At 32.7% G+C, this 17,284-nt stretch overlaps 2 protein-coding genes across 7 annotated transcripts in view; both read right to left on the reverse strand.

The window, feature by feature from the left end:
* Nucleotides 1–1,415: 1,415 nt before the first annotated feature.
* Nucleotides 1,416–11,468, reverse strand: LOC148613073 (stAR-related lipid transfer protein 3-like). Its single transcript, XM_088595100.1, has 7 exons — nt 8,711–11,468; nt 6,279–6,319; nt 5,510–5,671; nt 4,495–4,590; nt 3,938–4,122; nt 2,104–2,197; nt 1,416–1,710 (listed from the first exon to the last, which is right to left on the reverse strand). Exons 1-7 carry the CDS (start codon nt 8,796–8,798, stop codon nt 1,591–1,593), a joined length of 786 nt encoding a protein of 261 aa, XP_088451226.1. The 5' UTR covers nt 8,799–11,468; the 3' UTR covers nt 1,416–1,590.
* A 105-nt stretch (nt 11,469–11,573) lies between these two features.
* Nucleotides 11,574–17,284, reverse strand: part of LOC148613074 (stAR-related lipid transfer protein 3-like) — a 39,524-nt gene continuing 33,813 nt past the window's right edge. For all 6 annotated transcript variants that reach the window (XM_088595093.1, XM_088595098.1, XM_088595097.1 and 3 more), the window contains 4 exons: nt 16,382–16,477; nt 15,458–15,642; nt 14,764–14,857; nt 11,574–13,356 (listed from right to left, as the gene is read on the reverse strand). In XM_088595093.1, the coding sequence (XP_088451219.1) occupies nt 13,246–13,356; nt 14,764–14,857; nt 15,458–15,642; nt 16,382–16,477 (486 nt within the window). In that variant the 3' untranslated portion in view covers nt 11,574–13,245. The remainder of the gene's footprint in view (nt 13,357–14,763; nt 14,858–15,457; nt 15,643–16,381; nt 16,478–17,284) is intronic.

Below are 17,284 nucleotides of genomic sequence, written 5' to 3' on the forward strand. Positions count from 1 at the left end.
TATACAGATCTCTTTTTTGTTATGAATTGTAGTTCGTGGCTAAGCTCTTTAAAAATCCTTCAAAATATGATCTGTTGCATGAATTGAATCAAACTTTATAAATATCTTGATATTTTGGCCGTAAATACACGTAATCCTAACTTCGAAAACTATGTTTAAGATATCTAACTTAAGTTTACCAAGTCTTAAATAACAATAACAGAACTCGTACACCATTGCTTAGCTTGATATAATATCTATATTACACTAGAAAATGGCAACCTTCATACTAATGTTTATGACAAAAGATATGATTTTGATTTTCTATTGTTAATTTTACATTCCTAGATGGTGATATTCCTGAAGCATCCTCTTTATATTTCATAACTGCTCCGTTTCGATTGTATTTGTAATAAAGTGCGAGATTTTAATAAAGGCAATGAATGCCTTGCAGAAAATTTTGTGTACCAGGGGTATCGATATCACTTTTCTTCACTGTTGCAAAATTTTGATGAAAAATACAACAGAACTTGCAGGTTCTTGTATTAAAAATGGTATTATTCACCCAGTTTTTGGCAGAACTTTATTACAAAATCCGGTTTATCAACTGTCCTTAATAAATTAATAGGTAAATAATACGATTTTCAATTTATTACCTATTCTTTGAACTTAGTTTTCACAGATATTCGACCCTAATTGCATCCCCACTCATGGGGAAGTACACAGAAGACGGCCAAATATAAGCAGAACTTGTGTACCCGTGTTGCTGCCCCACATACTATTGGACGTAATGGTTAGTAAGTAGTAAATAATTGCATTCCCATGTAAAAACTAAGTCCTTTTTTAATATTACACTACATCGAAACTTGCCTATTATATTAACATCTAATTTTGTCTACAGTACATGGTGCATGTTGAGGTATTCCATGGAGCGAATCGTGTATATTATTGAGCGAATTGTATGGTGTCTTTGTTGTTTCAATACATTTTACTTTACAATAAAGAGGGATGGTAATGACCTTATTTCAGCCCACCGCTGATTCCGTACGCCTGTCCACAGTAAAACCGTGGACATTTGTGTGTTTTAATGTCATTTTATTACCTAGTTTGATTTTGAAGAATTGTCATTTTAGTACCGTATTTTTTTTTACTTTTGTTGTCGGGGTCTTTCAGAGCTTATACACTTGTTGAAGAACATTTGGTGATCTCTGAATGCATTTACTATTTTGTATTTAATTTATACGCTGGTGCATTTGTTACTTTTTATCATATCCGTTTTTTCGTAATGCTGCTGATGGGAGGTTACTCCATGAAACCTTTGTACAAAATGGCAAAACTTGCAACGTTAAATAAATACAATTGATAGTTTTGTATTTACAAGGGAAGTTATTCAAACATCATTCTACCATGACTTTAGGTGATCACAATTACTATAATTACAACCGAAAGAGAAACGTTTATTAAAAATGATGTAGAAGAAAATGGCATTTACTCATAGGACGTATAAATAGGAAACATCGAGATTCAAGCTGGTTTGAGCAGTGAAATTCTACCACTACTATCAAATATAGATTCACAAACGGCACTAAACTTAATACGATTTCAGTCCGATTACAAGAAGTTGGATAACCCCTGCTTTTTCAAATCATTAATATGAACTCTTAAATATTTTAAGTAGTCCAACATTACTCCTGTCAATCCAAAGTCAATAGCATGTTGTGGTAGCCAGCCCTGCAACATAAATAAACAACATTTCAAATACTGCATGGAACTTATTTCAAGTAAGTAATTTTTAAGCGATAATCATTTTTTAACGACAGATATATAATCTTTGACTAGCTGCACAAAGAAAACCGTAGGGTGAGCGTTATCAGTCCTAAACCGTAGGGTGAGCGTTATCAGTCCTAAACCGTGGGTAAGCGTTATCAGTCCTAAACATATGTATGTATCCATACGATTAAAACATGAAAACGTATGCTGTATTTTTTCCCTGTGATACATGGCCTTTGTTGATTCCACAAGATCTTGTAGACTTAACTGAGTCTCTTGTATTTTTATAAGAATATCAATGTCCACGTCTAATCTTCGCTTTCCTGTTCTATACAAGCAGTCCAAGCTACTTACTTTTAAGTTAGTATTTAAGTACCATACAAACTGACATTTGTTGGGGTCATCTTTATGGGGAGTAAATATAAATCCTCCGGGTCCATTTTCCCCTCTATTAAAAACAGAATACATAAATACATATTAAGTTTCCATAAAAAGGGTAAAATAAATATAGGATTTTAATGTGACCATACCAATATAATGAAGTTTTATTTTAGGCGAAAATATTCTATTTATTCTGTACCAAATACAAAAATACCAATCGTATATATTACAAATTTCGATATGCCGTACATATGGTTTAAAGAGTAGCCTCTCTCTCATCAGCAGCATTGGAGTCATTTATCTAGGAAAATCTTCATCGGAAAGTAGTATACAAAAATACTCAAAACCAAAACTATCGAAATAGGAAGCTAACTTCATCATCAAGATGTTCTACCATGTGTTATACAAGGAATGAAGCCTCTTTAGGTATTTTGAAATTACTGCACATTTTGTTAAACATGATAAATAAAATCTGATATATTTCGGGGTCAAACAAGTCTGACTACTGGGTTGGTGAACACCTTCGAGGACGGTTGGCTTATCAGCAGTGGCACTGACTCAATCGTTTTTTTTTTCGTAAAAAGTCTAAAGCATATTTTTTTTCTCCAGAAACATTCATATATATTACAAAACTCTTTATCAAAACTGGACAGAGGTGGCAATTAGAATATTGTCCTATACTTCTATAGTTGTTGTGAGTCCTCAACGTGTTCACAAATGAACTTAATAAAATTGTTAAGAATTTGAAAAAAGCAAAACCAACAGCAATGGAGAGAAATTATAGTCGCCAAATACCCCCATGGACCAAACCGGACTAAGTCAGAAGAAGTGACTGAAAGTGTAACTTACATCTTAATATTCCGCTAATAGTTAATGTAGAGCATGCTGAGCAAAAAAATGGTTCCAAAACAAACATATTCACATAGCAATTCTTTTGTCTGAAACATTGTTGGCCTTCCACAAAAAGATCGTAATCAACCCCATTTCTTTTGTAGATATATGTCATGTTGTAAAAGCATAATAAGGCTTTTGAAATCTATTTATTACTTTAAATCCATAAAAGAAGGTTTTCCCACGCGAAAATCTCCCTTGCTCTTTACTTTGTGACCCGCATTACAATTTTGAGATACATTAGCGCGCGGATCCAGAGATTGTGAAAAGGAATCATATGTAGGTCTCAAAGTTTCCCTAAAATCTAAGTAAAACTGCATATATTTCTTTGTGTTAATCATACAGTGCTAAATGACTAATAGACTTGGTCATTTATTGAACAATATCGTAATATCTATTTTGCCAGATTTGCTTTGGACTTGACTTGATTATGGATTGGATTAGTGTTCGCTAATTTTGTTGTTACCCTAATTTTCTGAGCGTTTTTCGGTCTTTAAGTACTTCTCCGTCTAAGAATAGGGCAAAATAGGGATAGGTATGGCAAATGAAGGAAAAAAAACGTGGAGTTTTTCTTGCATTAACCAAGTATTTAGTATTTATATCTGATAACCTCCAGAAATTACTTTCAAAGTGTTTGTAAAATTTGCCTTTTTAATATTGATAGGTCAAATTTAAAATGCACCATGTAAAAAATGGCGGTAATATTTTCCCGCACCTTTCCCTAATATAAGCAGTGTAAAATATCTACATCACAAATGCTTCACGGTAATTTAAATAGCTTCTCAATTGTTTTCTAGATTAATCGAATATATTTTAGGCAAAAAAAGACCAAATTGAGAAATATGATGTGCCAACCAATGTCTGATTATTACATAGAATGGTACTTACGCATAAAATTGTAACTTTTCATCATTACCTGATATATTTATTCTGATGAGGCATTCCCGAGAATGTGGTATGTCTGACTAATGATAGATATGCCCCATCCCTCTGTTCCCATCGCCTGAGGTTGACGAAATCCCTGGCTGATACAAGTCCCCCTGCAGCTTCGGGAACGATAGTATAGGCTATATCTGTGTTGTCGTTGATAGGATGTAATACCTGTTCAAATACAAATATTATGCTGCTTATTTGGAAATTAATGTGGTTCGTTATCTTATGTTATATTTAGATGTACCTCTAACTAAAAATAAACGAATATAACCTCCATTGATGAAATTAAAAAGCCACGTAAAAAGTCAATAAAATAATGTATTAAACCATTGTATTATGCTGTTAACCTTTTCTGGCTCCAGACCTTTTTTAATTCCTAGTATTATTTTAGTTGTTACTATTTGCTGAGAACAAGCGACGAATTGATACCACAATCACAATAAGCTGTAAAAGTATATAATCCTTATTTCCAATCCAGTACAAAAGACTGTGTATTTGTCCATTGTACATTCTTAGTAACACTTTTATCAGGCAACCTACCCTGTTTTCTTTTAAGGTGGGGTTCCACGTGTGATTATATTCTAAACGATAAGCACATTCATCCCATAAAAACTTGGCCTGGAAATCAAGCTCACCCTGAAAAAGATTTAGAAAATAAGGGTTCAATTTTGACTAACGCGCAGACTTTAATAAAGTGAAAACAATGTACGAATGAGACATATGCAATTCTACCAAGAAACAATAACAAAGAATGAGTCCTTTCTGTGGAATTAAAGCATACTAAAGTACTTCAGTGACAGCGTTAAAGGGATTACGTGAGTATGATGAACTTTGAACCTTCGGTATTTTTGTCGATACCTAAAATAGACCAAAACAACAAATGATGCAATTCCTTCTAAAGGTGTATCTCGAGGATTTTGGCAATGTGGTGGAGACGTCATAGCCCTCAGCCAGATCAAATAAGAACACAATAGTATATAATATTAAGATATATACTTTTACCTTTTATTTCATGACCTGTACATTAACAAAATAGTCTAAGCACTGCCGAACATTTTAATGATACAACTTAGAACAGAAGATAGATTGATTGCTTGTTTCTCTGAAAGAAGACATTTGATAAACCAGGGAACAGCATCCACGGCCCAAATGTCATGAAATCAATAACGACCGATTTATAGGATAACCATTGGATTATACATCGTGTAGGATAATCAGGTGCAGATTCATATGGACATAAAAGTAAATCAAATATACTATCATACGAGATTTTATTTATAAACTGCTGGATTCATAATAGGTTACTCATATGTTTCCACTTCGTATACATTGACAGTTGTGACCGTGTATTACCATTCTGACACTCAGAGACGTGACTTTTTGAAAGATGGTAGGCTGCAGAGGTAGGCAGATTATACCTTGACTTACATTATGTTACATGTATATCTATAATGCGCCATCTCGTGGTTTTAAAGGTACTAGTTTCACCGTAAGGAAATACCATTTATGTCTTGGTCATCTGGTTCTGTTATTTAATGTCTACATGAAAGTTTACCTGTAACCTGTAGACTTTCTTCTTGATTTTCTTACAAAAGGTACTATGAACAATCCCTATAACAGAGTTATCCCCCTTCTCCAGTTTCCATCCATCCTTGGTTTTGTGTAGTTCCCAAACAATGTCCAATAACTCATCAGCTAATTTGACATAATCTGGTTCCTATAAACAAAATTACAGATTTACTTTAAATTCAGCATTCTTATGAGAAAAAAAAAAGATTCGGTAAATGAGAATATCATGAATGACACTAGTTACATGTATTTGTTGCAGTGAGTCATTATTCACAACTTTAATTTGCAATTGAAGAAACTTGCTCATCCGAACATTTCAACCACTATTCACTCGTATACGTGTTTTTCTACACAAATGCAAGTATTTGGTACGAATTATTATGATACGCCCAAAATCAAATCATTGACAGACAAAAATATATGATCATAAATCTATCTATCTCTAGATACGGATAACACATGACAAATAATTGCTTTCCACGGGATGATAAAAGGTTACATTAACAACTCTATCCAAGAGAACCAAAATTCTAGCGGAAGTCATTCGATTTTAGAGCAAGTAGCATTCGTGCCATTTAGGATGTTGAAAGCAAGCTAAAATCAGTGGCATAGAATATTTGATGTTTATCGACTGTATTTGAAGTTTTTGATTTGTTTCTTTACGAAGGCTTCCTATTCTGGTGCATGGACTTCTGCCTTCTTTCGCTGCAGGGCAACGCTTATTGCATTCAACCTTGTATAGAAGCATTACTCACCTTCAGTTTGTTACTTTGATGCGCTCCCTCTGTTTCATGTTCTAAAAGAAAAAAACGAATAGACTTTAAACAGACAAAATAAATGATAAAATAATGTTAGTTTCCATTTCCCTCCATGCAAGAAAAAAATTTCTTAGCCAGTAATATAAATGTATATATATACATGCATTTGATGTGTTTATGTCCCTATCCTCTTTTTGTTTGCGGTCTCCAGAATTATCTGCTTCTCCTTAAGTAATTCAAATAATTTCCTGTCAAAGGGCACATGCACAATTCATGAAGAAATCTTACTAAACAGCAACAAAGATACATTTTATTTTATTGTTTTACAATGTCACACGAACGCGTTCATTGGGTTATACACAGATCATCAGTACTGCATTGTTACAGATCATGATCTAACATTGAGTATAACGGATGGCAACTTACATTTTTTGTACATCACTGACCTGTGCCCCAGGTAAAAAAAAACTGTCGCGTTCGACATTACAATTTTACTTTTACCCGCATAACTTTTTTTTAAAAAAAGAGAACAGGGTTGATAAATTCAATATAACATGTAATTATTATAGTAATAAAGCAAAAACTTTTAAATATCCTGTTTTTCACATGGCACCTGTCGGGAGATTCTTAAATATAATGTGATTCTCACTTGTGGTACAATGTAATTTAGGCATGCTATACATGTTGTGCTGTAAAAGGGCAAAAAATGTTTTAGCTATCTGCAAAGAACGGTAAAACGTTTTGTTATTCCACCGATAAAAAGAATATGATACTTCTTGAGAAATGCATGTTAGTATTACATGAAATAATCTGTTTTGTGCCAATTTACTCTTATATGCCACGAAACGCTTTATTAAAAGTGTAAATTGGTCCAAACCAGGTTAATGAGTGTAACCTGTTCAAAAATTAAAAACCATTCATTATAATTCAATTTGTTATGGATGCATGACAGTCTAAACATTAAAAAATGATTCTTTTTTTTTGTTTTGTTTTGTTTTGTTTTTAGGGGGGATTATTTTAATCGCGGAATGCGGACCAATCGACTTGAATGACGTCATAAGTACCTGGCCTGGTTATACAAAATAACCTGGTTTGGTTATAAATAACCAAACAATCAGAAAGATAGTTACAATAATTTGTTGGGTGTAGGTACTGTAACAAGCATTATAATAGCTCAATAAAAACCAAATTGTCTTCCACTAACTAATTGTTTCTGCTGAACATTTGCTTGATTGATTGATTGTTAGGGTTTAACACCCCAGCGGCAATATCTCAGCTATATCCAGGCGATGAACATGAAATGGATGATTAAATGAACATGAAATGATGATAAAATGAAAAGTGGGTAGGACACGTGGACAATAGGCTCGACGGGTTTCGATTGCCACTGAAAATAGGGAGAGGTGGGTAGGATCGGGCAATTTAGCCTCCTGTGGCGGAGCGCAAATGTTCCTACTCCGATAGAATACCACAGCAGGGTTCTTTAATGCGCAATGAATGTAGCATCTTTCCCAACACGCTGCACCACTATGGTTTACAGTCAGGTTTTCCGTAACATGGCCGGACGATCCCAGCATGTAGCATGTCAGGGGCACCCATTCCACCATGGGGCACACAACCCAGTTGCTCTGTGGACAGAGCGCCCTGGACCCCGAGCAGGGTTCTGAGCACTATTCAGTCGCCTTTTACGACAAGCTCGTCGCTACTGCGGGCCTATTTTTGGGGACCGAACCCGAATGGGGGGTTGCACATTTGGGTACCGAATTTTATACATCTTATAAAATTATTTAATGTGGTTTGTAACTAGTTTCTAATTGGTTGGTTCTCTTTGAGCAAACCGGGTTATTTTATAAAATCAGGCTTGGTTCAATATGACGTCTCTAACGTCAATTGATCCCCAAATCCCAAAACAAAATAACTTTTTCATTACGAATTTGGACTGTCATCCATTAAAAATTGATTCATAAGAAATGTTAACTTTCTAATGTTTGTAGGTTATAATCAATCACCTGTTTACACTTTTTATAAACCGCTTCAAGTGTAAACTGTTGCTTATAACCTTTAAAAAAATAGAAACATTAAATTAGAGACAAGTAATTCATAGGAAATAAGACAATCCTGATAAATATTCAAAATTGTTATACAAAAAAAACTCAGTTAAAATGAAGTGTATAAATCATTTTTTAAACCAGCCTTTTTCTCAGTGTCTCAAAAAAAAAAACAAAACAAAACAAAAAGCATAAATAATCTTCTACATCCATATCCTTTCATCACTAAAGACACTGATTGCGAAAATTTAGATTGTTTTACTTTAAAATAAAATAAAAATAATAATAAGATTGTCACTTTACAACAATACCTGCAAAATGACAATAACAACTTCAAACTGAATTTACATGTAAAATATTACAAAAAAATAATTAAGGTACCTTCTTTTTTGAGTTTGGTCAGCAGCCGTCCAATTATACCTCGCTGCTTATGATGTGGGTGATTATCTGATATTATTCCAAGGCTCATTGTTTTCTCCTATTTTTTACAATTCGCTCTCACAACTAAATAGGCGAATTTTATCACAGATCAATCCTGTCTGGCTTGTAAATCTGATAATATCTAATCACTGGTTACGCGTTTATAAGGATGTATTATGTAAAAACGCCGTAAGTGGTCAGTTAATACTTTTTTAGAATGTTATATAAATTCACTTTGAGTCACGTGTACTTCCATATGTGGAAAAATAAATCATCAAGTTTAATCACTCAAAAAATAAATAATTATGTTTTTTTTCCATTTCTAGGACTTCTTATATGAAAATAATTAGCGAATTCATTTTAAGTATATTCACGCAAATTTCAGAACTTTTCAAATATCCTTAAACACGTGTAGTAAGCTAAAAATAACATAACACCTGTTCACTCAGGTGTGAACAAAATATAAACAAATGTTTACTTATAGATATGACTACACACGTGATTTTTTGCATGCGATTCCCATTCTGTAATTTCCATATTTATCAAAATGAACGCGATTAGAATAAAGTTTACATTTTGAAAAATCATTTTCCATTAAAATATGTAGATGTGTAACTGTAACACAGGTGTCAAATATCAACATGAACATTTATGAATTTATGACCTTTCTAATGAAATCAAAGGTTTATAGAAAAGTAGGGGGCATGTGCGGATTCAGGCGGGGCGTGGCGGGTGTACGCCCCCTTAAAATTTGCAAAGCATGGGTTGTCAGGATTAGATTTAGGTGGTTCCAGGTTGAAACTTTAATTTCTCGTTAATTTTACCACAAAAGATATCTACATTGCACTCACTCAAGAAGAATATTTAAAACATTTAACCTTAAAAAAATTTTAATTGTGCGCCCCTCCCCCTTAATCTAAAATCCGCTTATGGAAGGTGTCTATCACCTGGCCCATGCCTTCATTATTTGGTTTTTTTCTGCATACTTTTTGTTATTAATATTTCTCACCCTACCAGTGCACCTGGTCCATGCTTCCAGTTTGTAGTGAAGTCAGAGTTGCTCATTTGCTTTTGTTACTTTGTATGTATGATTTTAGTTACTTTATGTTCTTTGTTGTGTATGTCGGTTTTCCATACCTGGTCTTGGTCCCTGGATTACGTTCTTTTTATTACCGCTATAACCTTGGTTCCCTTGATTACTCTTTGATTACCGCTATAACCTTGGTTCCCTTGATTACTCTTTGATTACCGCTATAACCTTGGTTCCCTTGATTACTCTTACCGTATTAAGCCATATCTGTTAACTTCCCAACATTAAAAGGTGGGGGGAGACTCCTATAAAGTCAATGAAACATTTAGAATATCCCACATGAAAATGGGAGATTTGTGAGAGGTTTTTCAATAATACTACTATATTTAAAAAAAACTGTTAATTTGAATTTTTTCATAAAAAATATGCCTTTACGTAAAAATCTCTCACATGGAACTATGTCAATGACGGAGATTCTGTTCCAACAGTATCTAGTACGGTTAAGTTGGTTGTTTTCTTTTTTCGAAATAGTTTTTGTAGTATAAACCCAGACTGCTCATCCACTGAATGTTTTTGATGTGTTCTCCATCAATATCTGTAGTGTTTATTGCTGTGCTTTTTGCTTTGACATTATTTTTTTATATACTGCTTTAACCATTGCAACTGAATTTTAGCAAAGGGATTTCTTCCTACTTAAATAAAGGGCTGCATTATAGTTGGGCAATTAAAACAAGAGGCTCCCAGGAGCCTGAATTGTTAAACTTTGTCTATCAATGGCTATTAATGTAACAAGGAGTTGTCTAACAATTTTAACTCAAGAAGACTTTGGTTGGATCATTTCAGAAAGTGAAAGTTTCTTTCTATCTACTTTCTTTTTATCTACTATAGTTTTCAAGATTTTTGTTGAAAACTGTAAAAAATGTCAATTGTCACCTTTCAAGGGCAATAACCCTTACAAGCAGTTATCTGACAACTTTTGTAGACCTTATAAGGATCATTCCAGCAATACAAAGAATTTGGTTAAACCAAACAGTTTTGGAGATATGATGTGCAATAAATTACTGTTTGACCCCTACATTAAATTTTCAGTAATGGCAGCCATGTCTTTAGATGAATCAAAAATCCCCACCACTGTAATATCCAGGATACTTTAAGGAACATTCATACCAAGTTTAGTTCCAATTGGTCAAGTAGTGTCAGAGGAGAAGATTTTTGAAAGAAATATCATTAAAAATACCAAAAAAAATGTAGAAAAAGGGCAATAACTCCAACATGGCCAAACAGATTAAAATAAAAATTTGACCACAGATAGATCTCATCATGCTGAACACTTTTACCCCATCAGAATTTGGCTAACCCTAACAGTTTTGGAGATGTATGCGAAAAACTACTATCTGACCTCTATGTTCTATTTTTTAGTAACAGCACCCATGTTTTTTGATGGATCAAAAATCTAAACATAACTTTGTGCAAGATACCCTAAGGAACATCTGTGCAAAGTTTCATATAATTCCACTCCATAGTTTCAAAGGAGATTTTTTTTAAAATAGTTAATGGATGACAAAGATGGACGCCAAGTGATGGCAATAGCTTACATGGCCTTCAACCAGGCAAGCTAAAAAAACTGTAACCTTAGATTATCTACCATATGTACCAAAAATATATATAATGTCATATGATTTGTGGCACAAATGTAAAATTATTAGGCAAAAAAGAAATGCTCAATGGCAAAGAAAGTCTAGCAATGTTATATTGTTCCCAGTCTGATGTTTGACAGAAAATGAAAACAATATCTACATCAATATACATTTTACTTACATCACAATCTTAAGACATGTAACAGTTCATCACAATCTACATTAAAATCATTATATAAATATCTCTCTCTTAAAAAGTTCTGAACAAAAATCAGACATAACTAAATTAATCTTAGTTCAAACCAAGCAGAATTGAATCTATGTTCAAACCAAGCAGAACTGAATCTATGTTCAAACTAAGCAGAACTGAATCTATATTCAAACAAGCAGAACTGAATCTATGTTCGAATCAAGTATAAACTTTGTTGGTTTAGTATTGCAAAGATGGTTTACATCTTACACCTGGAATGCAAGGACATTTGTTAAACAGAAGAAATACACAGTAAAAAAAATCATTGGGAAAGAATAACCCAGGCATGAAATAATGTCACTGTGAGAGAGTGTAATCGTAGAACAATATCTATATATTACATTTTCATATAAATTTATACACAATATCTTACAGGTTGAAATGAATTAATTCCATACAAAACTCCTGACTGCAAACAGAAATTCTTTCTCACATTCAATGTATAACAACATATTAACGCAACCTGGGACTATTTTACTGAATATAATATAAATAAAACCTAACAAATAAAACTGGTTTTTGGAACAACTTCCACTCATGAGTGACCTGCTCAATCATTCAACTATCTTAACAACTTTTAAAAGCAATTGGACTCTTCAAAGTTCTAAATGTATGCAGAGGCATGGCAGCCAAAAATTGATTGGTACTGCAGAATTTGACCCTTCAAAGTTCTAAATGTATGCAGAGGCTTGGCAGCCAAAAATTGAATAGTACTGCAGAATTGGACTCTTCAACCTTCTACATGTATGTAGAATTTACAATTATTAAGACGGTACCCAACATCTTCTATAAATATTATTTAGCTGGTTTAAATTTCTTGAAATTTTATTCAGTGTTTTACTTTGATAAAAGAAGCAAAAATGTATAATCACATGTTTCATGGGAATAATTTCAATGAATGTACTGTAGCGTCATCAACAAAACTTTAGATCACTAAGATGCTTTGAATTTGATATCAGAATGTCACAAAATAAAACATTTTGCTGATTTTTACATAGTTATTTCCCCTAGGTGTTGTGTATCCCTTTAAACTCCTTTAGACACTATAGTTTTGTTAAGGTAAATGGCTCCAGAGAAGTTGCAAATAAATTATAATTCTGACAACTCAATTAAGTAACAACAATAAATAATCAGACATGGGTTTTCCATTAAATGGTTAGCTTTAACAAATAACTTTACATTCTTTGGATAGTTAGCAACATTTAAATAAACCAAAATCATTATAATTGAAATTGGTAATCCTAGATAACACAATAGCTTGCAGTAACACAATTATTCTGAGCGAACTTGTTAACAAACTAACAATGTAATGCCTGCCTCTCAAATTATATAAAAACAGCATAGAGGTAAAGTTTCTCTTAAAATATAAGCACTTCTTACTGAGAACATAGGATGACATCACAAAAATATGGTTTGTTTTTTTAAATAAAATGAAGCCTTCAACAAATGGTGCTTGTTCTAGAATTAGAGGAATAATTTTGGTTTATCCATTTTTAACCATAATTAAGCTTGGAATTACAATCACAGTATGCTTTTGTTCAGATGATCACAATGTAACAGTAACCAGATAGTCAGAAAATCAGGAGATTCCCTGATTTTTTAAGTCATCTATATGTATCCTAAGGTATTTCAGGTAGTCAAACATTACTCCTGTAAGTCCAATGTCTATAGCAGATTGTGGAAGCCAGCCCTACAAGTAATAACCATTAGATTAATACATGGAATTAAACTGAAAATCTATCAATAATTTTATATTATGATGTGTAGCATGATTACTAATTCTGTCCAATTATCAATTTCTTAAAGGGTAAACAATTCTCAACAGAGAAAATAACAACAATTATGAAACCAAAATTGACATCTATAATACATCTTAGTTTTTACTTAAATACAAACCAATCTTCACCAAGTTAAATCTGACTTAACCAGACATTCCCTCAAGTTGTGTCACTGACTTTCATGCATATTTAACCTTATAAACCATACTAATTCTTAAGGTATTTTTTTCCTAATTTCTATTAACAATTAACACCTGTGCAGATTTAAAAAGTACATGTCGCTTCTCCTTCAGTAGTTAAAATTCAATAATTTTCATATTGGAAATCAGAAATCAATAATAAAATTGCAGGGTACAGCTTGATAAACTCTGAACAGCTCAGAATTTTGATTGTGATTAAATATTTGTTCAGAATTATATAAGTGGTCCTTTCTTGAAGCCTTTTTTTTCATATATGGTTCCTGCCACAATCCTCTAAATTAATTCATGCCTTCCTTTAGAGATTTCAATGAAATTCATTTATTGATAGTTGACTGGTTATCAGAACATAATGATAATGCTTATTTTTGGCCCTTAATTCCTAAATGTTCAAGTCACAACCCATAAAATCAATCCCAGGATTTCTTTTGTGGCATGACACCTTGTGGTACAATTTCTGAGATCTATATACTTATACTCCTGTTAATGTCCAGAAATGAAAATACAACAGAGGACAACAACAAAGCCAACAACAATGACAGCATGATACCATTATATAACCACAATAAAAATGAAAGGGAGCTTCCTGCTACAAATGCAAATCTATACCCCCAAAAAAATACAACAAAATCCGTCAAAGCATTTTCATTTGGACAAACAGTGTTAGCGCATAAAACAGCAATAAAAAGTTGGAGGTATTGAATTTAGAAAAAAAACAGACCTGCTTTTGAAAGGACACCACTGAACAATTTACATGCTGGAATCTGTCAGAATCAGGCAAAATTAAAAAATAATGAGTCAAGCTCGAAAAAAAACACACAAATTTAATAATGTGGGCATATAGTTAACAGAAGAAGAATTGATAATATATTTGTTTTAGTAGTGTCAGAGGATACAGAAAAGTGAGTTCAAAGTTACTATAGAGTGATACGGAAAGTGAGTTATCTCCCTTTAACGATGAATTTGCAATGCATTTCATAAAATTTATACTTATAATAACTGACACTTAAAATAGAAGTAAATGTCATTTTGAATAAGAGTTTACAGAAAGATTTGCATTTTTTTCACCATGATTAATCCACTGCCTGATTCTGACAGAGAATAGTATCATCAGAAGCTTACCTTGAGGTTAGTATTGAGGTACCATACAAACTGACATTTGTTGGGATCTTCTGGATTAGGAGTGAAAATGAAACCTCCTGGACCATTCTCTCCTCTAATTAACAGATGATACATTTATAAATAATTGTAAACAGAAATACAGTGAAGTAGCAATGGGAAAAACATATTGAAACCTTTCTAAACTGAACCCTGAATAATCTGAAAACCTGTCTAAACCAGACCCTGAATAATCCAAAACCTGTCTAGGCCAAACACTGAATAATATATAAACCTGTCTAAACCAAACCCTGAATAATTCGAAAACCTCTCTGAACTTGACATTTTTTTTCAAGTCCCTTTGTATCAATTTTAATGCATTTTTAACCTGGGTAAACTGAAATCTTTTCTAAACCAAAAAACTTCAAGTATAAAAGAGATTTGGTTTAGACAGGTTTCACTGTAAGTAGAAACACAACAAAACAGAATTTTGCATCACTTTATGTCACCTTGAACTTTGACCTAGAAACCACGAAAATTTTTCCAAATAAAATTAGTTTTGATAAAAAAAACAGGCTTTTTAACTACCATGAAAATAACTGTTTCTACATTACTTCCACAGGTCTGTTTTTCAATTGTGGTCATCCTTTTTTTCAGCTTTCATAAGTTCTTTTTATTCTTGCAATTGAATTAGATACCTACACATAACAAGACTTACCTTACATATTTTTTCTGTGCAGGCATCCCTGAGAAAGTTGTATGTCTAACTAATGAAAGAAATGATCCATTCCTCTGTCCCCATCGACGTAAGTTAACGAAATCTCTGGCCGCTACTATACCTCCAGCAGCTTCAGCAGCTATTGTATAGGCTATATCTGTATTCTCATTAATGGCTTGTAAAACCTATAAATAATCAAAATTACAAATTAGCAGGGGTAGCTACTATTGGCTTTATAACAGTTCACAAAATATTATTTTAAGTTGGCTCTTCTAAAATGATGTATTTAAAAGGTATTCAGCCGTGGCAAAATGGTGTTTCAGATATGACCAACATCATACTGATATTATAGTTTTATTTCTGACATCTTTGATAAGTATTATCAAATTTTACTGACATGCAGGTGAATTTTGCTGAAAAAATAAGGCAACATATAGGGCCAGTCTGTGGTAAAAACAGAGTCTCCATTAATTATTTCTTAATTAATAAACATCAGGAATGTTGAAACGTAAAATGTATTAGTCAAAAACTGCATAAACACATGAAATAATAATCTTAAAAAGGAAAAAATATGTTAATGTCTCTTAAAATTACACATCAAATTTCATATTGATGCAGCATTGTTACAAATTGATAAAACCCAAGATCAGTAACTAGTACCATGTTTATATGATGTAGAGAAGGCCATTAATGTGCATCAATTATAAGTTAGTAAGAATTTACTTAAATAGAAGGGTTTTACTTCTTCTATTACAATAATGGCTGAATCCATGGAATCAAGTATAAGTTGATTCTAGTATCCAAAAGATCATTTGCCTTATATAGAGCAGACTAAAGCTATTTACTCAATTACAAATCCTTGGTGGGAGATGAAGTATCCTTTCTTCAACACAGGTTGGGCTCCATTCAGAACTAATTACCTACCCTACTCTCAACACAAGTTGGGTTCCATTGAGAATTTTCCTCCAGGTTGTAAGCACATTCCTCCCATAAATACTGAGCTCGGAAATCAACTTCACCCTATAAAAACGTGCAATATCTACATATAGTCACTAATCATTGTGTCAACAAGAGCTGAGTATGTGCACAAATGACATTTCAATACAAATTATGAGGGCTAATATTTAGATATTTCAAAATGAAAAAATTTGTTGACAAGACAACATGCCAACACATGTATTGAATGAACATAATGTGACTTATTCTTCAGACCAAGTGTTTTAAACATCATCTAAATTATAATAATTAATTGTAAATAAGTGCTCTAAACCTAAGGATATTATGAAAGAGTTTAAACAAAACAGATCATCATGCATATCATTTATGTGCAGTTATCCATATAAAACACTGTTTCACAAAATATGATTTACTAGGTTTAAGGACCATAATCGATGTCTGAACCAGATCGTTGCACTCAGAATGTCTTTAAAAGTCATGATCTTTATAAACCACATCCTTAGCCACAGGTATAAGTGATTATATTTAAAATAAAAATATTTTAATATTTTGAATTTCGCTCATGTTTATATACATCCTTTTACCTAAAATCAAAATGATATATTTCCGTCTCTTCCTGTATAGTTATACATTAATTATGTCACCACAAAGGAACATGTATAGTAAGGGTCCTTTAAGAACTCTAGAAGTTGCAACATCGACATATTTTTAAATATGGCCCCAATCTCCAAACCCAGCACCCAAAAAACACTCCCTATAAAAATGAATCACTTGAATGGAATATATTAGTACTGGTAACTTCAATCATTCCTCTTTGTTTATATTCATTTTTATTCAATACAAGAGGACTAAGCACATAAAAACTTTTTT

This window comes from Perna viridis, chromosome 7 (assembly GCF_037379345.1).
Source record: "Perna viridis isolate PV_CMFRI_1.1 ecotype Kerala chromosome 7, ASM3737934v1, whole genome shotgun sequence".
Lineage (NCBI taxonomy): Eukaryota > Metazoa > Mollusca > Bivalvia > Mytilida > Mytilidae > Perna > Perna viridis.